We start from the raw sequence: 24345 nt of genomic DNA, 5'->3' as shown, positions 1-24345 counted from the left end.
CACTCGAATGCTTTCTCCGGTGAGATAGTTTCTTCTCCTGACAGTAGTGCCCGCTCCGAGCCTTCTCCCGATATTTGGAGGTGCCATGCCCAGTTGATAAGCACCCTGATAATTGCCTCGAATCTGAACCTAAAACTATACCCAAACTAATTTAACAGACATAACAACATTAAATGAATGAAGTAATATGTGATGGGTGAGAAAGGCGGAGAATGGGTGAGAATGGGTGAGAATGGGTGAGAATGGGTGAGTTGATGAGTGAGGGGAAGCGAAAGATGCATAACTATGTAATCACCAATTTATGAATGAAGAACAGGACGAGCCTTTATTGTTTTGATCTATTCTAAATTATCTGCTAAATGACTTAAATGTAAATGTAAATTATAATCTCAAAATGGTATGTACGCTAAATCAGTACACCGAATCCAAGCAGTCTACCCTGGCCTACTTGGAGTACCAAGTGAGAGCGTGTGTCATTTACAAATGGCAAGAAGACCAAGATGAATGGACGCACATCTGAATGAAAAAGACTCATATGATGGGGAAGAAATGAATCACAACATCTCTGATGATTATTCTTCCGATTCAGAGCCTCAGCCTGAACCAACACCTCCGAGGCCTAAGCGCAAAAAAAAGACAACGTTGCGCACTGAGCAGGTGCCTGCGCCACCACCAAATGAAACGGTGAAACAGGAGAGAGGAGGGACGGCCCTGTTTGGATTGAACAAGCCGATGACAATGCTACGGGCCGCTTATTTGCACAAAATGTCATCATTGAGAGACCAGGCCCTACATCTCAAGAAAACCAAAACATTAGCAACGCATTCACCAGCTTTCCTTGTTTATGTGACATGGACATGCTCCAATAAGATGACAATTTTACTATTTTTGACTGCTGTCATATCGAGACTTATATGAATTATAATGCCATTATTGCTTTTGTGCTGATTTTTACTTTATCAAGCACACTTGGTGCTTATTTTTAATCAATACGGCACAAGGGGGTGTGGTACATGGCCAATATACCACGGCTAAGGGCTGTTCTTAAGCGCGACGCAACGCAGTGCCTGCATACAGCCCTTAGCCGTGGTATATTGGCCATATACCACAAACCCCCGAGGTGCCTTATTGCTATTATAAACTGGTTACCAACGTAATTACAGCAGTAAAAATAAACGTTTTGTCATACTACAGTCTGATATACCACGGCTGTCATCCAATCAGCATTCAGGGCTCAAACCACCCAGTTTATAATGTTGTTTAGGCTAATGATGTTTTCATTATTTGACTGAGCATCTTGTGCGTCTAAGTGGTTGGGGTATTTTTTTGTGTTTTGTTCTAAAAATGAAGCTGTTACCACGTTCCAACACATGCTTTCTGTTTCATAGTTGTAACAAATGCACTCCAGAGATCAAATTATTAGTATTGAACACTTTAATCAAGGTGTTTTTAGTGTTTAAATAGCAGGGGTCTCCAACAGGTCGATCTCAAGCTACCAGTAGCTCGCAGCCCAGCTATGAGTAGCTCGCCAAATCATTCTGAGAAAAAAAAGCCATTTATGATAATTTCAGCACCGTTTTGGTTGGGACAGCGCCATAACGCTGATTAATTCATGCCTTTCAATTACAATCAATAATTGTATTATTATCATTTATAAGGCCGGGTTTGGGCTGGGAATGAGAACTCTATCACAAGCTGTCAAGTAATCAGACACCATAAGCTCCCGGCTACTATCCAATCAAATCCATTTTGACATTATCCCTAGTTAGTTCAAATTGGCTTAAAAAAACTAAACGTACCACAATATCTGTCAATTAATTTCCAGCAAAATTGCCCGTGTACTTCTGTGTGGTGTGTGTGTGTGTGTGTGTGTGTGTGTGTGTGTGTGTGTGTGTGTGTGTGTGTGTGTGTGTGTGTGTGTGTGTGTGTGTGTGTGTGTGTGTGTGTGTGTGTGTGTGTGTGTGTGTGTGTGTGTGTGTGTGTGTTTGTTTGTCTATCATTCATTTTTCCAGCGGTAATGATGCAAAGTAAGCTTACCTGGCAGAATTATATAATGATTATTTGTATCAAGTCTGATGGGCTTTTGTTTTGCAAACTCTGTCATAATATATACAGCAACAAAAACATAGCTAGGCCAGCACATTCCTCTCGCACAAAATGCACAATTAAAGAGACATTACTTCATTTTTTGCCCCGCCCTAAAAAAAGTGTCTTCTGGTGTGATTTAAGCATTGACATGGACTCAGAACGTCTAATTTCATTGTTTCTCATTGAAATAATTTGAACTGTTTAGAGTGAAAACTGAAAAAAAATTACAAACCAGGAAAAATAAAGCTGAGAAAATGGAATATCGGGAAAATACAAAGTGCCTATTTGAAAGCTACAAAAAAAAGATTAGAGTACCTCTGAACATGTTTCATAATTTGAAAGTAACTCTCATGTTAGAAAAAGTTGTAGACAACTGTCTTACAGTAACATAAACTAATAAAACAAATTGTATTCTTATGTTACCTAAAACAAGCGAGAGCATATATAAAATGTATTAATTACACTGTTAGAATGTTGCAGTCATATTGACTGGTCATTGGCTTGAAGGGGGGTCTATTGAGGGGTTATTTTTTATTTATAACTCATTAGTTGGAAGGGCCCCATTCTGTCACAGAAAAGACACCAATAATCTTTTGGGTGATTACCAGAAAAAGTGCAATCCCAAAGAGAAGAGAGAGAGTTGAGTTGAGAGGCAGTTACTCTAAATCCCTAACAGCCTGTGTCCTACTGATCAGGAGCCTCCAGCATGTAGAGCACACACACACACACACACACACACACACACACACACACACACACACACACACACACACACACACACACACACACACACACACACACACACACACACACACACACACACACACACACACACACACACACACACACACACACACACACACACACACACACACACACACACACACACACACACCAACAGCTAGCATGTAGCCCTTGACAGATTGATAACCGGCCCACGCCTGCTCGGGGTGAGAGTTCACCGGCTGGACCCACAGAGTGTTGGCAAAGACACAGGCTCCCAGGCTATAAACTTAGAGCTCTTAACGCCCAAAAAGTGTGCACGAGAGGTAGTATATCTGAAATGTCCAGATTTATGTGAATGTCCACCCCCTTCCTCTTCTCCAAACACACACATACCCAATCCCTCGCTTTTTAAAGCGACACCGTCACCGTCGGTTTCTGCCTCGTGTTTGTGTTTGTTCCTTGTGTTTTTTTGTGGTTGTTTGTGTTTGTTTTTGTTGGTTATCAGGGCTGTCTAAAAATGTAATCAGGTTTCCTGCCTATGGTGTTTGATGATGCCAGTGAAGCCTGATGCCTGGCCTGTAAGGATGTCACGGTTAGGAACAGGAAATGGGTTTTCAGACAGACAGACTCAGACGACAAAAAAAAGGACATCACTGTTACTGTTTACTGTTTGTGTACTGGGACATTGTTCCATTCAGGGACATTGAGTCATATCTCTTTTAATATCCTGTTGATTTGAGATTCGCCTCTCTCTCTCTTTACTCTTTCTCTTCTCTTGCTGTTTCTTCATGAGGTGCCTAACCGCCTAATAGGTGGGGGATATGATGTTATGACTGATTATGATGCTCAGCTGGTTTTTAGACTGGGAAAGTTTGTATGGTACTACACAAGGACCACAATGTTGTAATCATGGAAACAAATAATATTTGTCAATGGTCTCAAGCTATTTTGGAAAACTTGATGTTTCAGCCTTCCTTAATCAAATAAACAGATTATTCCGAGGTTGTTTTGACTGCATACTGTTGTTATGACGACATACTTGTCTCTGTTGGCGAAGAAACAGAAGTGTCGTGGTAGAGTATACACAGGTGTCCACTACAATAGATACCCTTGTAATTATCCAGGACTCAGGTGATACTGGAGAAGCTATTTTCTAGTCGTCTCCGACACAGGTCATTTCACGACTGTAGACAATCTTTCCCTGTCTAGAAGCTACCCTAGGCTACTGTGTGAAAAAAAAAAGGTTTATGAGCTCTGAAAGTTGTGATCGCATTTCATCTCGTCTCATTAGTCTCTTTCCCATTTCTTTCCTCACAGGGCCAAGTATTTCCGAGGGAAGAAGTTGAACGGGGAGTGCGACATCCGGGTGGAGCAGGTTGGTGGCGTTAGGACTGTTGGAGCTGCAGGGGAATGTGGCTGGGGATGGCTCAGACGAGGGATTGGGTTTTGTTAGCTCAGCTGATGCCACTCTTGGGTGACCGACTTGACCCACATCTTTCACAATTTCGTAACCCCGTCATCCCACTAGGAATCTAAGCTGCCATATTCAAGCACCATTAGGATCGCATGTTAGAGCTTTAGCAGCTGGGTAGCAGCAGGTATTATGTACCGTAATTGCTGGACTATTAAGCGCACCTGAATATAAACCGCACCCACTGAATTATTTAAAAATATGTATTTTGTACATAAACAAACCGCACATGTCTATAAGCCGCAGGTGCCTACCGGTACATTGAAACAAATGAACTTTACACAGCCTTTAAACAAAACACGGCATTGTAACAAAAATAAATAGGCTTTAACGAAACACGGCTTGTAACAAAAATGCAAACAGTAGCTTACCAAGACAGTCATTGGTCACTATCTTCCTCCTCCTGTGCACTGAAACCACTGAAGTCATCTCCTTCGGTGTCGGAGTTGAATAGCCTCAGAATTGCTTCACCCGATGTTGGATCGTTTTCATTGTCACTCTCCTCACTTTCATCCGGAGGCAAATACCCCGCTGAGCTCATGCTGCCCCTTCAACACGCAGCAGTCCAGCCTTCCGAAACCCGTTGATGATAGTGGATTTTTTGACAATGCTCCACGCCAGGACCCACTGGCAGACTTGACCATAAGATGCTCTTCGCCTGCGGCCCGTTTTAGTGAAGGATTTCTCCCCACTTGTCATCCAAGCCTCCCACTGAACAAGGAGCGCCACCTTAAATGCATGATTTACACCGATGTCGAGTGGCTGCAAATACTTTGGGCCATCTGCTTTTCTTCCCTCTGAAAGCTTTTGTTGTCTTTTTGCACTGAGTCAGTTCCTCACGCTGCTGTTTACAGAGTCTTATCATCGACTCATTAAGGCCAAGCTCCCGTGCAGCAGCTCTATTTCCTTTTCCAACAGCCAGATCGATCGCCTTCAACTTGAAAGCTGCATCATATGCATTTCTCCGTGTCTTTGCCATGATGAGGGTGACAAAATTACCACCGTAATCAGAATGATGGGAAGTTTGAGCGCGCTCGATTTACGTCGCATTATGTGACGGTGCTCAGTTTTTTTGGCGGCATGAATCTTGTGAAAGCGGGAAAAATCCATAAATTAGCCGCGTCATTGTATAAAGTGTGGGAATAAAGTAGCGGCTTATAGTCCGGAAATTACGGTACCTATTAGACACTAAGTACATGGCTTTTTTACTCCCATGCCTCAGTTAGCCTGTTATCATGCTAGCATGCTCTGTGTTTGTGTACAGTATGTGCTTGGCTGCCTGATGGAATGTACTTATTTTGATGTACTTGTCTTCTCAGCATTGGATTATATGCAGGGAGGATTGAAATGTTTTCTGGACTCGTGTCAGAAGCAGTCCCTTAGAGTTCTGAGTTGATTCTTTTTTATTTGAATCAGAAGCTAGCAATGGCAGTAGCTCGATTAATTATTTCTGACTCTCCCATCAGGTAGCTCTTTTACAAATGTTTTGTCACACCAACTTCCCCCTGAAGTAACCTGTTCTTAACCTTGTAGCACAAACACGGCAGTTTTAATGGGCATTTATCTTCTTCTTTTTTTACATGAAAAGATGCCGTCAGTGCCAATGTATATGCAAAAATACGCAACCGTCTAGACATACAGTATTTTTGGTGGGTAGATAACATCTCATTTCCCTCCTAAAAGCTTGGCCATACATCTGCAAGCGATTGGGCAGACTGGAGTCGTTGTCTTTGAAATTAAGTGGTGGGATTTATTTGGAGAAGGAAAAAGCAAACCACAAAAGACCAGACCAGGGACTTTATAGGCTGTCTGTTTGCTCAACACTCTACTGTTGTGGTTATATCTGATTCTCAGTAATATTGAGACCGTAGCTGGGCTAGTGGGGCTTGGAGTTGTAAATTACAATCATGCATTTTTTAAGAATTGTGAAATATGGGGGCTCTGCGTTTTTGCAGGTTCTCGGCGTTGCTGAGAGCAAGCCCAAATAAAAACGTGGCGGCTCTTAATTAGGACCCTTAAATCAAGAGCGAAGGGACCGCTATGGGGGTCGCACCCTCAATCCCCCTAAACCCCATCTAACCCCAGTTTTATTTTTGCCAGACCCTCCACTGTTTCTCAGAAGTCCTCCTCCGCTCCTCGCAGGGTAACGAGTCAGATGCTAATTGGCCTGTGTAGGGTGGGAAGGCCGCCAGCCAGCCGGGACCCCTCGCCGGGTGTTAGTACATCTATCATAAAGCTCAAGGATGAAGGAAACCCGATCCCTGTGTGAAAAGTTGGATCAATGGGATGATGGCCCCCTTTTTTTTGTTGAAAACTACAATAAAATCACAGCCCCCTTGCTCTCTCTCTTTTTCTCTCTTTCCTCCCTCCTCAGCTCTGCAGTGTTGTTGTCTTCCCTCACCCTGCTCTGAACTCAACTGGTGCCCAAGTGCCCAAAGCCAACCTAGCTAGCTCTCTCCTGCTCTTCGAACAGCTGCTGCCATATAAGGTGCCAGTCTGAGGCACAGGCAGTGTACAGGCCACCCATAGCAGCTTCTGATAGCTGAGAGAGAGAGAGAAAGGCAGATAGACAGCCAGAAAGACAGAGAGAATGTGAGAGAGAAAGAGAGGCCTATTGAGGTCTGGTACACTACATGAGCAAAAGTAAGTGAAGACCTGCTCATCAAACATCTCATTCTAAACTCATGGGCATTAATATGGAGTTGGTGCACCCTTTGCTGCAATAACAGCCTCCACTCTTCTGGGAAGGCTTTCCACCAGATGTTGGAACATTGCTGAGGGGACTTGCTTCCATTCAGCCACAAGAGCATTAGTGAGGTCGGGCACTGATGTTGGGAGATTAGGCCTAACTCGCATTCTGCATTCTAACTGATACCAAAGGTGTTGAATGGAGTTGAAGTCAGGGCTTTGTGCAGGCCAGTCAAGTTCTTCCACACTGATCTCGACTAACCATTTCTGTATGGACCTCTCTTTGTGCACTGGGGCATTGTCATGCTGTAACAGGAACGGAACTTTGTTGCCACAAAGTTCGAAGCGCAGAATCGTCTAGAATGTCATTGGGTGCTGTAGCGTTAAGATTTCCTTTCACTGGAACTAAGGGGCCAACCCGAACCATGAAATACAGCCCCAGACCATCATTACTCCTCCACCAAACTTTACAGTTGACCCTATGCATTGGGGCAGGTAGCGTTCTCTTGGCATCCGCAAAACCTAGATTCGTCCGTCAGACTGCTAGGGGGTGTAGCGTAATTCATCACTCCAGAGAACACGTTTCCACTACTCCAGACTCCAATGGCGGCGAGCTTTACACCACTCCAGCAGACCCTTGGCATTACGCATGGTGATCTTAGGCTTGTGTGCGGCTGCTCAGCAATGGAAACCCATTTCATGAAGCTCCCGACGAACAGTTATTATGTGGAGGTTGCTTCCAGAGGTAGTGAGTTTTGCAACCAAAGACTTTTATGCACTTCAGCACTCGTGGTCCCGTTCTGTGAGCTTGTGTGGCCTACCACATCGCAGCTGAGCCGTTGTTGCTCCTAGATGTTTCCACTTCACAGTAACAGAACTTACAGTTGTCCGGGAACAGCTCTAGCAGGGCTGAAATTTGACAAACTGATTTGTTGGAAAGGTGGTGTAACGATGGTGCCACGTTGAAAGTCGGTGAGATCTTCAGTAAGGCCATTCTACTGCCAATATTTGTTTATGGAGAGTACATGGCTGTGAGCTCGATTTGATACCTGTCAGCAATGGGTGTGGCTGAAATAGCCTATTCCGCTCATTTGAAACGGTGTGCACATGCATTTGTATATATAGTGTATCTCTTGATATGCCCCTCGGCCCAACCCCATTAAAATATTTCAGGTGTGAGCATGTTGTCATAAAACAATCTCCTCCACACCGACGAGGCCCTGTTTTTGAAGGTTAACTTTCCCGGCGCCTCGACATGTATGAAACACTGAAACACAGAGTGCAAAACGTCTTCAGAACACTCTCCATTGCACCGTGCAGATGACAAACAGATTACAAGCAAAACTTTTTTTTAAATATTCAGCTCATAGCTAAGGCTCTATATCGGTGTCACATTGTCTCTGAATAGCATAGTTTCAGAGGGAACGTCATGCGTCGTTTCATATACTCTTCACACTCATGTTTCACTGGGTTGCATGAATAGAACGGAGAGCAGTGCATCAATTGAACGTTAGGTCCCACCGAACATTAATCAGTTGATTCTTTGTGCTCCATGCATTTTCACGAGTTCCATAATAATGAGCGTTAATCATCTAGCGTTGGAGCTAGCTGTCGTCATGCTTGTCCAGTGACAGCTTCAGCAAAGTTTGAACGTTCTGCTGTGTGGTGCACATCTGCAAGTAGGCGTATACGATACATGAAGAGAGTGTGAACAAATCCCATCACTGTCCTAGTTTTCCAAGCTGCAAGTTCAAGCTGCCTGTGTCTGATTTGCTAGACCTTCTTGAGGGCCAGATGTTGCCCTGGGTACCACAGGTATCATGCCTCATGCCAGGCACGTCCAACTGAACTCGTTCCCAGGGTTTTCCTTTGGCACCGATCAACCTTGGCTTGGCCTCGAGCTGCTGCCCAGATCCTCATTGACTTACCCTCTGGGAGTCTTATCAATCTCTCAATAAGTGCTCCAAGATACCCTGCGCCATTGGCTGTGCCCGCTCTTATCTCTACACACTTGTGCCAGGAGATCCTGTGTGTGTTCAGATTGTTGATGTGCTCTAAAGGGGCATACACGGGTCTTCTGGGTTTTTTCCACTATCTCCCACAATGCCTTTTGTGTCTCTTTTGAAGTCTCTTGGATGTGTGCTCCCTTTCTGTGCTCGTGGGCTAAGCAGTGCCAAGCGGAGGATCTCGGTCATGACATCCAGTTTCTTTCCCCTGTGAGTAATGTTTTTTCCGAGGCTGCTTGCTCGTGTCATCTCCGTCAATGTGATATTAACATCACAGGCATGATTCAAATGCAATAATAGCCATCCACTGGGTACATATTGGTTCCTCGACAACCCTTGTTCATGAGTAGAGGAAAATAAGTACTCAATTTTGCGCAATTGGACAAATTATGTGATTAGAATGAGTTCTAGTCGGGTCAGAAGGGACAACATCTGCTCACCAGGCCTATGACCTCAGTGAGAACAGAATGCCTGCTCTGCTCCGCTCTGCTCCCCTCCACCTTGTTCCTCCACGCTCCTCTCTCCTGCAGTAATGGCGATTCACAGCCAATTGGGTCTGTGTAATCCGTACCCTTAGTAATCGCCTCACGTCTCCACCCCCAGAGGTTCAGGGCATCTGTGTTGACGTTGTTACAAGATTGATGTTCAGTTGGAAATCTTTTACGAGGGATCAGCACTGGCAAACTGTACAATGACTCCTGTTGCCCTTTCTTGACCAACTTGAACAAGTGCAGCTGTGCCCTATATAGATGATAATAAGGTTTCTATTACGGAAAGGTTGCTGCTCTCCTCAGACTCCACTGCCTTACAATGCAGCACACATTTGTTTGTTCAGATAAATGAGGTGAAGTGTATCGAGTCCAAGTAAATAGTCATTTCTGCTGTTGAAAAACAGCTATGTTTGGACCCAAAGGAAACCGCAAGATAGGAGCCTTCATTTGCCTACCCCCACATCTACGTTCATCACCAGGAGCTATTTTAGGTTTCCCACTCCTCTTGTATATATCGAGAGGGATCTGGTCAGGGGGACTGTTTCTTTTACAGGAGATATAATGGGCCATGTAATGATTGGGGGTGGTAGGGGGGGAGGAGCAGGAGGTTTAGTCTAAATGGGTCTCGCACATGAAGCAGAGAATCCTTTCTGTGATAGAGCTTGCCACAGTTCTAGGAGTTGAGCTATTGTCGTTGTTTATCCGTACCCTGTGTCCTAAGAGCGTGACACCTCATGAATTGTTGTATCACAGTTGCAGATGTCAATATCGATCACAGGCTTTTTGCCGGCAGAAGCCGGCATAGTTGTAGTAAAATCACTTATTATCACGTTCTGAATGTTGGGATAATGCTTTAGATTTGCGTGTGGTTTTACTCCGGGCCACCAAAGTTCTCGTTTACACGTTTGTCGCCTGACCATAGCGAAAGGCACCTTGTGCACATGAACCTCAATGACACCCATTAGCAGAATTGTAAAAATACTCCCAAAGATTTCAGATGAGCTTTGGGTTGTGTGATGCTAGCAAGGAGAGAGGGGGAGGAGAGGGAAGGGGAGGGGTGACCATATTTGGAGTCTATTGCTGTTTTTACTGTGCTGTCCACTTGTCCTGGGGCCCTGTCTGTTTCTCTCTCTCTCTCTCTCTCTCTCTGTGTGTGTGTGTGTGTGTGTGTGTGTGTGTGTGTGTGTGTGTGTGTGTGTGTGTGTGTGTGTGTGTGTGTGTGTGTGTGTGTGTGTGTGTGTGTGTGTGTGTGTGTGTGTGTGTGTGTGTGTGTGTGTGTGTGTGTGTGTGTGTTTGGTACAGTTGGGCAGAGTGATCTCAGAATGCCGATTTATGCCCTCCGCTGCCTGTTCAGAGGGCCTAATGCAGACTTTAAAATACTAACAAACACTCAGTTCCAAGATGGCGCCAGAGAGGACGGCTGACCTTTTATTGTCTCTAAACAAACCATGCTATTTTGTTTTCTTTTTTCCCATTGTTTGTAACTTATTTTGTACATAATGTTGCTGCTACCGTCTCGTATGACCGAAAATAGCTTTTTCTTTAATGTTTAATGAGTCAGACGAGAGGGATTTACTCCAGACACCAGAACAGGCCCTCAGCCCCGTCATTTGCAGGAGAAGAGACTGAGGATTCGTGGGAGGAGATAGAGGTGCCTTGTCAGGATCCGCCGACGAGTAGCTAATCTGCCTCTGCCATTGGTCCTATTGGCCAAAGTACAATCGCTGGATAATAAATTGGACGCACTAAAAGCATGTATATCCGACCAACGGGACATTAAAGCTGTATCTTATGTTTCACGGAGTTGTAGCTGAACAACGTCATGAATAACATACAGCTGCCAGGCTAGTGGCTGGGGACTTTACTGCAGGGAAACTAAAATCCGTTTTACCTAATTTCTACCAGCATGTTAAATGTGTAGCTATTCCCTCCGCAAGGCAATCAAACAAGCAAAACTTCAGTATAGAGACAAAGCGGAGTCGCAATTCAACGGCTCAAACACGAGACGTATGTGGCAGTGTCTACAGTCAATCACGGATTACAAAAAGAAACCAGCTCCGTCAAGGACATCATAGTCTTGCGCGCCAGACAAATTAAATAACTTCTTTGCTCGCTTTGAGGACAATACAGTGCCACTGACACGGCCCAATACCAAAGCCTGTGGGCTCTCCTTCTCCGTGGCCAACGTGAGTAAAACATTTAAACGTGTTAACCCTCGCAAGGCTGCCGGGACCAGACGGCATCCCTAGCCATGTCCTCAGAGCATGAGCAGACCAGCTGGCTGATGTGTTTACGGACATATTCAATCAATCACTATCCCAGTCTGCTGTGCCCACATGCTTCAAGATGGCCACCATTGTTCCTGTCCACAAGAAAGCAGAAGTAACTGAACTAAATCATTTCGCCCTGTCATCATGAAGTGCTTTGAGAGACTAGTCAAGGATCATATCACCTCCACCCTACCTGATACCCTAGACGACTCCAATTTGCTTACTGCCCCAATAGGTCCATAGACGACGCAATCGCCATCACACTGCACTCTGCCCTATCCCATCGGGACAAGAGGAATACCTATGTAAGAATGCTGTTCATTGACTATAGTTCAGCATTTAACTCCATGGTACCCTCCAAACACGTCATTAAGCTCAAGACACTAGGTCTCGACCATGCCCTGTGCAACTGGGTCCTGGACTTCCTGACGGGCCGTCCCCAGGTGTTGAAGGTAGGAAACAACATCTCCACCCCGCTGATCTTCAACACTGGGGCCCCACAAGGGTGCGTTCTCAGCCCTCTCCTGTACTCCCTGTTCACCCATGACTGCTTGGCCATGCACGCCTCCAACCCAATCATCAAGTTGCAGGTTACACTACAGTGAAAGGACGGCCTACAGGGAGGAGGTGAGGGTCCTCAGAGTGTGGTGTCAGGAAAATAACCTCTCACTCAATGTCAACAAAACTAAGGAGATGATCGTGGACTCCAGGAAACAGCAGAATGAGCATCCCCCCATCCACATCGATGGGACAGTAGTGGAGAAGGTGGAAAGTTGTAAGTTCCTCGGCGTACACATCACGGACAAACTGAAATGGTCCACCCACAAAGACAAAGTGGTGAAAAAGGCACAACAGTGCCTCTTCAACCTCCAGGAGGCTGAAGAAATATGGCTTGTCACCTAAAACACTCACAAACTTTTGCAGATGCACAATCGAGAGCATCCTGTAGGGTTGTATCACCACCTGGTACAGCAACTGCTCCACCCACAACCGCAAGTCTCTCCAGAGGGTAGTGCGGTCTGCACAACACATCACTGGGTGCAAACTACCTGCCCTTCAGGACACTTACACCACCAGATATCACAGGAAGGCCAAAATGATCATCAAGGACAACAACCACTCTAGCCACTGCCTGTTCACCCCGCTATCATCCAGAAGGCGAGGTCAGTACAGGTGCATCAAAGCTGGGACCGAGAGACTGAAAAACAGCTTCTATATCAAGGCCATCAGACTGTTAAACAGCTATCACGAACATAGAGTGGCTGCTGCCAACATACAGACTCAAATCTCTGAACAATTTAATACATTCAATAAATGGATTTAATAAAGGTATCACTAGTCACTTTTAATCACACCACTTTAATAATGTCTACATATCCTACATATCCTACATCTCATATGTATATGCTGTATTCTATACCATCTGCTGCATCTTGCCTATGCTGCTCGGCCATCGCTCATCCACATATTTATATGTACATATATATTCACCCCTTTACGTTTGTGTGTATAAGGTAGTCGTTGTGAATTTGTTAGATTACTTGTTAGATATAACTGCACTGTCGGTGTCACGTCCTGACCTTAGTTCCTTTTGTATGTTTCTATTTTAGGTTGGTCAGGGCGTGAGTTGGGTTGGGCATTCTATGTTTTGTTCTTGTGTTTATATTTCTATGTGTTTGGCCTGGTATGGTTCCCAATCAGAGGCAGCTGTCAATCGTTGTCTCTGATTGAGAACCATACTTAGGTAGCCTGTTTTCCCACTCTTGTTTGTGGGTGGTTATTTTCCGTTTGTGTTTTTCACCATACGGGATTGTTTCGGTTTTTCTTTATTCGCTTGTTCATTTGTTTCCTGTGTTCAGTGTAATAAATATGACAAACACTTACCACTCTGCATATTGGTCCGATATTTCCTACTCCTCAGAAGAGGAAGACGACAACCGTTACAGTCGGAACTAGAAGCACAAGCATTTCGCTACACTTACATTAACATCTGCTAACCATGTGTAAGTGAACAATAAAATTTGATTTGATTTGAAATATGCAACCAGAGGGGAAGAAACTCTAGACCACCTTTACTCCACACACAGATACACGTACAAAGCTCTCCCTCACCCTCCATTTGGCAAATCTGACCATAATTCTATCCTTCTGATTTCTGCTGGTTAGCACAGACTGGAAAATGTTCTGGGATTCTTCCAATGGCATTGAGGAGTACACCACATCAGTCACTGGCTTCATCAATAAAAGCATTGATGACTTTGTCCCCACAGTGACTGTACCTACATACCCCAACCAGAAGCCATGGATTACAGGGAGCATCCGCACTGAGCTAAAGGGTAGAGCTGGGAAGCACAGCTGAGAGCCGCCCCGTGACACAAGCCTACCAGACGAGCTAAATTACTTCTATGCTCACTTCGAGGCAAGTAACGCTGAAACATGCATGAGACCATCAGCTGTTCTGGATGACTGTGTGATCACGCTCGCCACAGCCGATGTGAGTAAGACCTTTCAACAGGTCAACCAAAATTCACAAGGCTGCAGGGCCAGACAGATTACCAGGACGTGTACCAACTGGCAAGTGTCCTCAATGACATTTTCAACCTCTCCCTGTCTGAGTCTGTAGTACCAACATGTTTAAAGCAGACCACCATAGTGCTTGTGCCCAAGAACACTAAGGTAACGTGCCTAAAGGACTACCGACCCGTAGCACTCACGTATGTAGCCATGAAGTGCTTTGCAAGGCTGGTCATGGCTCACATCAACACCATTATCCCAGAAACCCCAGACCCATTCCAATTTTCATACCACCCCAACAGATCCACAGATGATGCAATCTCTATTGCACTCCACACTGCCCTTTCACATCTGGACAAAAGGAACACCTATGTGAGAATGCTATTAATTGACTATAGCTCAGTGTTCAACACCATCGTGCCCTCAAAGCTCATCACTAAGCTAAGGACCCTGGGACTAAACACCTTCCTCTGCAACTGGATCTTGGACGTCCCGCACCCAGGTGGTAAGGGTAGGTAACAACACAACCACCATACTGATCCTCATCACGGGGGCCTCTCAGGGGTGCGTGCTCAGTCCCCTCCTGTACTAAATATATATATTTGAACCTTTTTTAACTAGGCAAGTAGGCTAAGAACAAATTCTTATTTACAATGACGGCCTACCCCAGTCAAACCTGAACGACCCTGGGGCAATTGTGCGCCGCCTTATGGGACTCCCAATTACTGCCAAATGTGATGCAGCCTGGATTCAAACCATGGCCTGTAGTTTATTTAACGTAACCTTTATTTAACTAGGCAAGTCGGTTAAGAACAAATTCTTATTTACAATGACAGTCTAGGAACAGTGGGTTAACTGCCTTGTTCAGGGGCAGAACGACAGATTTTTTTACCTTGTCAGCTTGGGCTTTTGATCTAGAAACCTTTCGGTTACTGGCCCAATGCTTTAACCACTAGGCTACCTGCCGCCCCAACTAGTGATGCATCTTGCACTGAGATGCAGTGCCTTAGACCGCTGCGCCACTCGGGAGCTGTTCACTCATGACTGCACGGCCAGGCACGACTCCAACACCATCATTAAGTAAGTCGATGACACAACAGTGGTAGGCCTGATCACCGACAACGATGAGACAGTCTATAGCGAGGAGGTCAGAGACATGACCTCAAGACAAAGGAGATGATTGTGGTCTACAGGAAAAGGACAACTGAGCATGTGCACATTCTCATCGACGTGCTGTACTAATGCAGGTCGAGAGCTTCAAATTCCTTGGCGTCCACATCACCAACAAACTAACATGGTCCAAACACACCAAGACAGTGGTGAAGAGGGCACAACAAAAATGATTCCTCCTCAGGAGACTGAAAAGATTTGGCATGGGTCCTCAGATCCTCAAAAAGTTCTACAGCTGCACCATCGAAAGCATCCTGACTGGTTGCATCACTGCCTGGTATGGCAACTGCCCGGCCTCCGACCGCAAGGGTAGTGAGAACGGCCCAGTACATCACTGGCAGGAATGTACGGCCCAGTACATTCCTGCCATCCAGGACCTCTATACCAGGCGGTGTCAGAGGAAGGCCCTAAAAATTGTAAAAGATTCCAGCCACCCTTGTCATAGACTGTTCTCTCTGCTACCGCATGGCAAGTGGTACCGGAGCGCCACGTCTAGGACCAAAAGGCTTCTAAACAGCTTCTACCCCCAAGCCATAAGACTCCTGAACATCTAATCAAATGGCTACCTAGACTATCCCCCTCTTTTACGCTGCTGCTACTCTCTGTTATTGTCTGCATAGTCACTTTAACTCTACCTACATGTACATATTGCCTTGATTACCTTGACTAACCAGTGCACCCGCACATTGACTCTGTGCCGGTATCCCCTGTGTATAGCCTCACTATTGTTATTTTCCTGCTGCTCTCTAATTATTTGTTACTTTTATTTAATTTTATTTGTCTGTATTTTTCTTAACCGCGTAGTTGGTTAAGGGCTTTTAAGTAAGCATTTCACTGTAAGGTCTACTCCTGTTGTATTTGGCGCATGTGACAAATCAAATTGGATTTGACACAAATTGGTGCACAAGTTTGAGTTATGCACGTGCACTCTATCTCAAGTCCAGATTTGACCAAGGCAGCTTCAAGGATGGAACACTACAGAGCCACTAGAGAGACTTTAATCAGTTAAGTCATGGAACACTCTTCTTGAGGCCAGGGTATGGTTTTAAAAACAAACACATATAGGACAGTTAGCACTTCAGATCCTGTTCCTCGAACATTAACAGGTTGTGGGAGATTTGGTGTGAGTATCATTTAGGCACTCATTGAATTGTCCTAGAAAGATGGCTCTCTGGCCCGACTGCTTGATATGTCGGACACCAGCATCAAAGACCTGTACTGCAGCCTCCTGGCACATTTAGACATACCGCAACTCTAACACAGAGATCCAGCGTTAAGTGACACCAGTGGCGGTTAGAGAGGAAAGAAGAATCGTGTACTGGGGGGCAGTTTAAGGGGAGAGAAGGCAGTTCCCATGTATCCTGTCCTGTTTTCCTTTCCCAGGGTGAGAGCTGCTCTAACACAAATCTGAATCTATTACCCTGATGGTAACCATGGCACTGTCAAACGGGCCCTGTGTCCCGGGCACTCGCCCCAGTCACAAAAACGGCTCATCCATAACTGTCCAATGACAGAGGGCCCCACCGAGCCAGCCAGCCAATAGCAGGAGTTGTGGAGCGTTTTTGGTTGTTGCCAGAAACTAGCCCACTCTTCTGGTTTTATCTGGTCACAGCAAATGTCAATGTAGGCCCCTGCTGAGGGATTGCAATTTGCCAGGGGGATGAGTTGCAGATCTGTATACTGGGTTGTGTGGCATGTGTGTAGATGTGTGCGATTCTCTGTGCACGATTCTCTGTGTGTGTGTGTGTGTGTGTGTGTGTGTGTGTGTGTGTGTGTGTGTGTGTGTGTGTGTGTGTGTGTGTGTGTGTGTGTGTGTGTGTGTGTGTGTGTGTGTGTGTGTGTGTGTGTGTGTGTGTGTGTGTGTGTGTGTGTGTGTGTGCGTGTGAGAAAGTTAGCACCTCTGTGTGTGTCTGTTACGTCTTTTAAGAGTCTTTCTTGGTGATGGTAAAGCATTGTGCCGAGCACACAGATGTTTCGTTGCGAGGCGGGTATCAGTGGAGAGGAGCTGAGGAGAAGAAGGGAGCCAAGTTCCAGTGTGTTATGTCTTTGAGGCGCATTGAGAGTGAGTGGCGCCTTGCTGTCCCGTAAATGAGATTAGGGAATTTACTCGCCCCCTGCTCTCTTCTTCTCCTCTGGAAGCGCAACACAATAAATAAAAAGAGGGGGTCTTTTTTAACAGAAAAAAATACTGTTTTGTTATGTTGGCACATTGTTCTGGAAACAAACCAATGAGGAAGACCTACTCCCCATACTTTTGTTTGTGCTGGCCACAATTGAGCATTTTGAATAGGATTCTGGAGTATATTGGTTGCAATAAACTGTACAGAAGACACTGTTTTCTATTCAAGTAAATGGAGGCTTTGGCCTGCATCCTTTCCTACAAAGTATCCACACTGCAGAGACCCAGAAAGATAGCCGAAGAGCAACGCTGGCGCCTCACAAAACAACAAACACCGGAAGTTAAGGAAAGTAATGGTCTCTTCAAGTTATGGCCTTTTCGAGATTGACACACATCAGTGAGGTCTCAGAGTGCTTCTCAGGTTCGAGGACAAGCTCATGTTTCTCAAACAAATACCTCAGAGGCCGAACTCACATTGCCTGAACTTTAAGTCATCCATGTTCTTGGGAGTTCTTGTCATCCACGTTCATCGGCCAAGTAAGCGAAAGCGTTGACTCCAAAGTTGGCTGCATATCCTTTGGGTGGTGGACCGTTCTTGATACACACAGGAAGCTGTTGAGCGTGATAAATCCATCAGCGTTGCAGTTCTTGACACAAACTGGTGCACGTGACACCTACTACCATACCCCATTAAAAGGTGCATTAAATATTTTTGTCTTGCCAAATCCATGTCTCAATTGTCTCAAGGCTTGAAAATCCTTCTTTTCACCTGTCTTCCTTCGTCTACACTTGATTTGAAGTGGATGTAACACGTGAGATCAATAAGTGATCATAGCTTCCGTCTTGATTCACCTCGTCAGTCTGCACCACGGAGAGTTCATCATGTTTTGTACCCTCAGGGCAGCTTGTTTATTTAGATGAGTAACTCATTGTTTAACTATGTAGCCTATAGGAAGAGTGAATTATTGAATTTGGCCCACCACGAGCCCATGTAGGTTCCTCATATGACAAGTTACATCACCAACACGCTCTCTGTAAAATTGTGTTTGGGAGTCAACCAGGTCCGCCAAATTGAATTTTTCATAGTAGAAAAGTTGCAGGACTACACATTGAGGACCCATTAAAATGCCCGCCTTAGTGTCACGCTACATTCGTCAAAGTGATGTTAAGTCTGACAAATGTTACCACTAGAAGTCGGAGGTCAACATCTTGCTGTTCCGAGGTCAAGCTCTTACTGATCTCTCTCTGGGGCTTTTGGTTCACAACTTCTAACTGGAGCACCTAGCTAGGACTTGGAGGGCCTGAGACGAGCTCTACTCTAACTCTGTAACATCCCACACTGCAGTATACGTACTGAAACCGATCCTTCTTGACATTTGACCCCTAACCCTCACCTCTCCTTCCATCCCGAGTAGACTGGCCTCCCCATCTCCACAGAGCTAACATGTTGGAAGCATGTTCATAGTAAAGTAAGGCAGGAATGTTGTATTTTCTTTAGGGTTCATTAGCTTTTTGGCCCTCAGTGAAGCTAAATCTTTTAGGGTACCAACACCCAAACAAGGTCATCAAGGCCCAAAACAACGACGTGAACCCAGCATATGATCAAACAAAACCCCAAACTGAAATGACTGCAGTGATTCTGTTATTTTATTATGATTTGAAAAAATATGTAAAATATATTTTAAATGTAGTGTTCCTTCCTGATTCCTGGCTTAGGACAGCATCATTCATTGGCCTGTCTGTCTCTGTGGTTCTCTAGCATAAATATGGTGTGTTTTATCAGCCCACACTTTAGCAGACATGCCATACATAGAGGATGTGTGTCTCAATAACAAGTTACCCCACTGGGCCACAGCCATTGTGCAAGTGCCTGATTGTACAGTATTTACCTTGCAGCAAAATGTACTAATAGCTAATCATGTATGTGATCTGTGTCTAGGCTGAAGCAGATGTAGGTAGATTTGGAAAAGGTTATGAATTTATAACATTTAGGCACACTATGCGCGTGTCTCCTTGCGAGGTACTGTCCTGAGAACATAGTCAGCCAGTGAGAGACTAAAAAAACAGATTCATGGGAGTTAAATCTCTGGAGCAAATCTTTTTCTAACTTGTAATTACATAAGAGACAATGGAGGCACTTGGCCCCTAATGCCCCATTGTAGTCCCTCTGTTCCCAGAGCTCTCTCCCAGACAGGCCAAGCTGCAGTGTCCCTTCCCCTCCAGAGAGGATCTCTGCTCTGCCTGGGAGTTTGATCAAGTCATTAAGTAGCTGCCTGGGCTAAAGCCTCCCTCCCTGTCACAAGGCCTCTGCTGTCCTGTCCTCTCCGGGAGGCCACAGACAGACTCTGGATAACTTGATTAGTCTATCTGTCTCTCCTCTCTGGCTCTGTATCTCTCTGTGTCTCTGTATCTCTGTATCTCTGTGTCTCTGTCTCTGTCTCTCTCTCTCTCTCTCTCTCTCTCTCTCTCTCTCTCTCTCTCTCTCTCTCTCTCTCTCTCTCTCTCTCTCTCTCTCTCTCTCTCTCTCTCTCTCTCTCTCTCTCTCTCCCACCCCTCACAGAAAAATAATATTACCTCTCATTGTGGCCTCCTTGACTTGATGTTTCTCGTTATAGTAACTATTTCTATGGCCCTCCATGCCCCTAGAGAAGGGGTGACTGGAGCTTAAGTGGTAGAGCCTTCCACACCACTTACACATGACATCATAGGTTCTGAGTGATGTGTGTTTTCTGCTGCAAACTATTTTGGACGTTGATGTTTCCCACTCACATCCAAGTGTGGCAACATTAATGTGTGTGTGTGTGTGTGTGTGTGTGTGTGTGTGTGTGTGTGTGTGTGTGTGTGTGTGTGTGTGTGTGTGTGTGTGTGTGTGTGTGTGTGTGTGTGTGTGTGTGTGTGTGTGTGTGCGTGCGTGCGTGCGTGCGTGCGTGCGTGCGTGCGTGCGTGCGTGCGTGTGGAATGTTTTACTCTCATATAGTTAAATTATTTTACAGAAAGCCATAGGAAAGGGCAGGTGGCTTTTATGTTAGTGTTGAAAAGTTAGAGGACTGTTTTATGTTGTTGATTCAGGCCTATATACACCAAATGGAAATTGTGTTTTACAGTAATTTGCTACTTCTGTCCCCCAGTGAATAATGTGTATAATCAACGTGGTGTTTTTCTCCTTGTTTCACAGGCAGAGTTCTCAGAGATCAACCTGGCTTCCTACAGGAACACTGGGTGTATGATCGATATGCAGGCCATAAGAGGAGGAACCAAAGTGGTCAGGTAAGGTAACAAAGAGAGAGAGCGATGGAAGGAGATGGAGAAAGAGAGCGCGGCCCCTGTATGTCCGTCAGTAGCTCTGCTCTGACACATTTGCCCACGCATCTTCAGTCTCCCTCAGTGGGTCCAGACAATGGCTCCAGTTATTCCCTTTCAACAGCCACCAGCTACATTGTAGACAAGTAATATATGTGTGTGTGTGTGTGTGTGTGTGTATATATATACATTTGCTTTCAGTCACAAAAAAAAGGACATCACAAAAGAAGATGGAGCCAGTGGGAAATTATATGAAAAGGACTGGATATTACTGTCACGCAAAACATTTCTGTGAATACCTCTGAAAAGAAGTACAGCATCAAAAGCACCCAACCTTATTACCTCTGTATCCTTCCTTCCAGCCCAAACACTACTTCTCAGAGTTCCAGAATTCCCTCCTCAATGTTGTTCTGTGTTCCATACATCAGCAAGGTTCCAAAATGGAACCGTCTTCACACAACTTCTTTACATACCAACTTCTTCCGCTGTGGGCTGCAGTAGAGCAGTTTGGGAGTTGACGTCACCCCCTGCCTCTCTCTTCTTTAGCAGGGTTTCAGGCCCTGATTTGCAAATTAGATTAGCTAATGAGGTGCATGCTGCTGTGGAGCGTCAGACCACTGCTTGTTTCACAGCCTTCTGGGGAATGCCCTAGCCTGGTCCCAGATCTGTTTGTGCTGTCTTGCCATCAGCATAACAATTACCATAGGAGTTGGAACAAACAGATCTGGGACCAGGCTAGAAAATGTACTACTCAGCTCTATGCTGGCATCGCAACGATAGTTTATCGCTGTAAGGAACATTGTATTTTTCTTGTATACACATAATCTGAAAAAACAACCTTCAGGGTTGGATCTGGCAGTCGTACAGGAAATGTTCAGGACACGAGGCCGTGTGTAGTTTGAAACAGTTTGAAGTTAAGTCAAGGATACACAGTGGCTAGAATAGACAGATTGTAGTGTTATGTATCATGCCATTCTGTTGTAGCTTGTTGTCTGGGTGCCTGCCTGGCTGTCCATCACTGAGGTTATTGTATTGCTTGCCTGTATTATGTAATCAATTCCCATGGATTGACTGCAATAGAGAGTCAATGCCCACATGAAAAATACTACAGCTTACTATAGAATACTACAGTACTTACTATAGAATTCTGTAGAATACTATTCTACACACTAGGGCTGACCCCAATTAGTCAACTGGTCGATTGTTTTGTCGTTAGGCTGTTGGCCGAGATTGTTTTGGTAGAGCAGTAACAAATATATATACAGTTAAAGTCGGAAGTTTACATACACCTTAGCTAAATGCATTTAAACTCAGTTTTTCACAATTCATGACATTTAATCCTAGTAAAAATCCCCTATCTTAGGTCAGTTAGGATCACCACTTTATTTTAAGAATGTGAAATGTCAGAATAATAGTAGAGCTTTTATTTCTTTCACTGCATTCCCAGTGGGTCAGAAGTTTAGATACACTCAATTATTATTTGGTAGCATTGCCTTTAAATTGTTTAACTTGAGTCAAATGTTTTGGGGAGCCTTCCACAAGCTTCCCACAATAAGTTGGGTGAATTTTGACCCATTCCTCGTGACAGAGCTGGTGTAACTGAGTCCGGTTTGTAAGTATGCTTGGGGTCATTGTCCACTTGGAAGACCCATTTGCGACCAAGCTTTAACTTCCTGACTGATGTCTTGAGATGTTGCTTCAATATATCCACATAATTTCCCATTCTCATGATGCCATCTATTTTGTGAAGTGCACCAGTCCCTCCTGCAGCAAAGCACCCCCACAACATGATGCTGCCACAACCGTGCTTCACGGTTGGGATGCTGTTCTTCGGCTTGCAAGCCTCCCCCTTTTACCACCAAACGTCATTATGCCCAAACAGTTCTATTTTTGTTTCATCAGAACAGAGGACATTTCTCCAAAAAGTACGATCTTTGTCCCCATGTGCAGTTGCCAACTGTAGTCTGGCTTTTTTATGGCGGTTTTGGAGCAGTGGCTTCTTCCTTGCTGAGCGGCCTCTCAGGTTAAGTCGATATAGGACTCGTTTTACTGTGGATATTGATACTTTTGTACCTGTTTCCTCCAGCATCTTCACAAGGTCCTTTGCTGTTGTTCTGGGAATGATTTGCACATTTCTCACCAAAGTACATTCATCTCTAGGAGACAGAACCCGTCTCCTTCCTGAGCGGTATGACGGCTGCGTGGTCCCATGGTGTTTATACTTTCATACTATTGTTTGTACAGATAAACGTGGTACCTTCAGGCGTTTGGATATTGCTCCCAAGGGTGAATCAGACTTGTGTAGGTCTACATTTTTTTTCTGAGGTCTTGGGTGATTTTATTTTATTTTACGTCAAGCAAAGCGGCACTGAGTTTGAAGGTAGGCCTTGAAAGACATCCACAGGTACACCTCCAATTGACTCAAATTATGTCAATTAGCCTTTCAGAAGCTTCTAAAGCCATGACATCATTTTCTGGAATTTTTCAAACTGTTTAAAGGCACAGTCAACTTAGTGTATTTAAACTTCTGACCCACTGGAATTGTGATACAGTGAAATAATCTGTCTGTAAACAGTTGTTGGAAAAATGACTTGTGTCATGCACAAAGGAGATGTCCTAACTAACTTGCCAAACAATAGTTTGTTAACAAGAAATGTGTGGAGTGGTTGAAAAACAAGTTTTAATGACCCCAACCTAAGTCTATGTAAACTTCCGACTTCAACTGTATATATACACTACCTGTCAAAAGTTTTTGAACACATGCCCATTCAAGGGTTTTTCTTTATTTGTACTATTTTCTACATTGTATTATAATAGTGAAGACATCAAAACTATGAAATGACACATATGGAATCATTTAGTAACCAAAAAAGTGTTAAACCAATCAAAATATGTTTTAGATTTTTCAAAGTAGCCACCCTTTGCCTTCATGACAGCTTCGCACACTCTTGGCATTCTCTCAACCAGCTTCACCTGGAATGCTTTTCCAACAGTCTTTAAGGAGTTCCCACATATGCTGAGCACTTGTTGGATGCGTTTCCTTTACTCTCTGATCCAACTCATCCCAAATTATCTCAATTGTGTTGAGGTTGGGTGATTGTGGAGGCTTTCCTTCTTGGTCAAATAGCCCTTACACAGCCTGGAGGTGTGTTGGGTCATTGTCCTGTTGAAAAACAAATGCGCAAACCAGATGGGATGGCGTATCGCTGCAGAATGCTGTGTTGGCCATGCTGGTTAAGTGTGCCTTGAATTCTAAATAAATCACTGACAGTGTCACCCGCAAAGCATCCCCACACCATCACACCTCCTGCTCTATGCTTTACATTGAGAACTACACATGCAGAGATCATCCGTTCACCTACTCTGTCTCACAAAGACACAGAGATTGGAACCAAAAATATCAAATTTGGACTCATCATCCCAAAATACAGATTTCCACCGATCCAATGTCCATTGCTCATGTTTCTCGACCCAAGCAAGTCTCTTCTTCTTATTGGTGTCT

General features: G+C 44.7%; 1 protein-coding gene across 1 annotated transcript in view; it reads left to right on the top strand.

The window, feature by feature from the left end:
* The window catches only part of LOC123994679 (synapsin-3-like), a 143338-nt gene that overhangs the window by 32246 nt on the left and 86747 nt on the right, over window positions 1-24345 (top strand). The window contains exons 3-4 of the mRNA XM_046297577.1: window positions 4132-4189; window positions 20719-20810. Coding sequence (XP_046153533.1) covers window positions 4132-4189; window positions 20719-20810 — 150 coding nt within the window. The remainder of the gene's footprint in view (window positions 1-4131; window positions 4190-20718; window positions 20811-24345) is intronic.

Source organism: Oncorhynchus gorbuscha, linkage group LG14 (assembly GCF_021184085.1).
Source record: "Oncorhynchus gorbuscha isolate QuinsamMale2020 ecotype Even-year linkage group LG14, OgorEven_v1.0, whole genome shotgun sequence".
In the NCBI taxonomy this organism is placed as follows: Eukaryota; Metazoa; Chordata; class Actinopteri; order Salmoniformes; family Salmonidae; genus Oncorhynchus; species Oncorhynchus gorbuscha.
The sequence above is the reverse complement of the archived record's forward strand: the minus strand, read 5'-3'. Positions and strand labels throughout refer to the sequence as shown.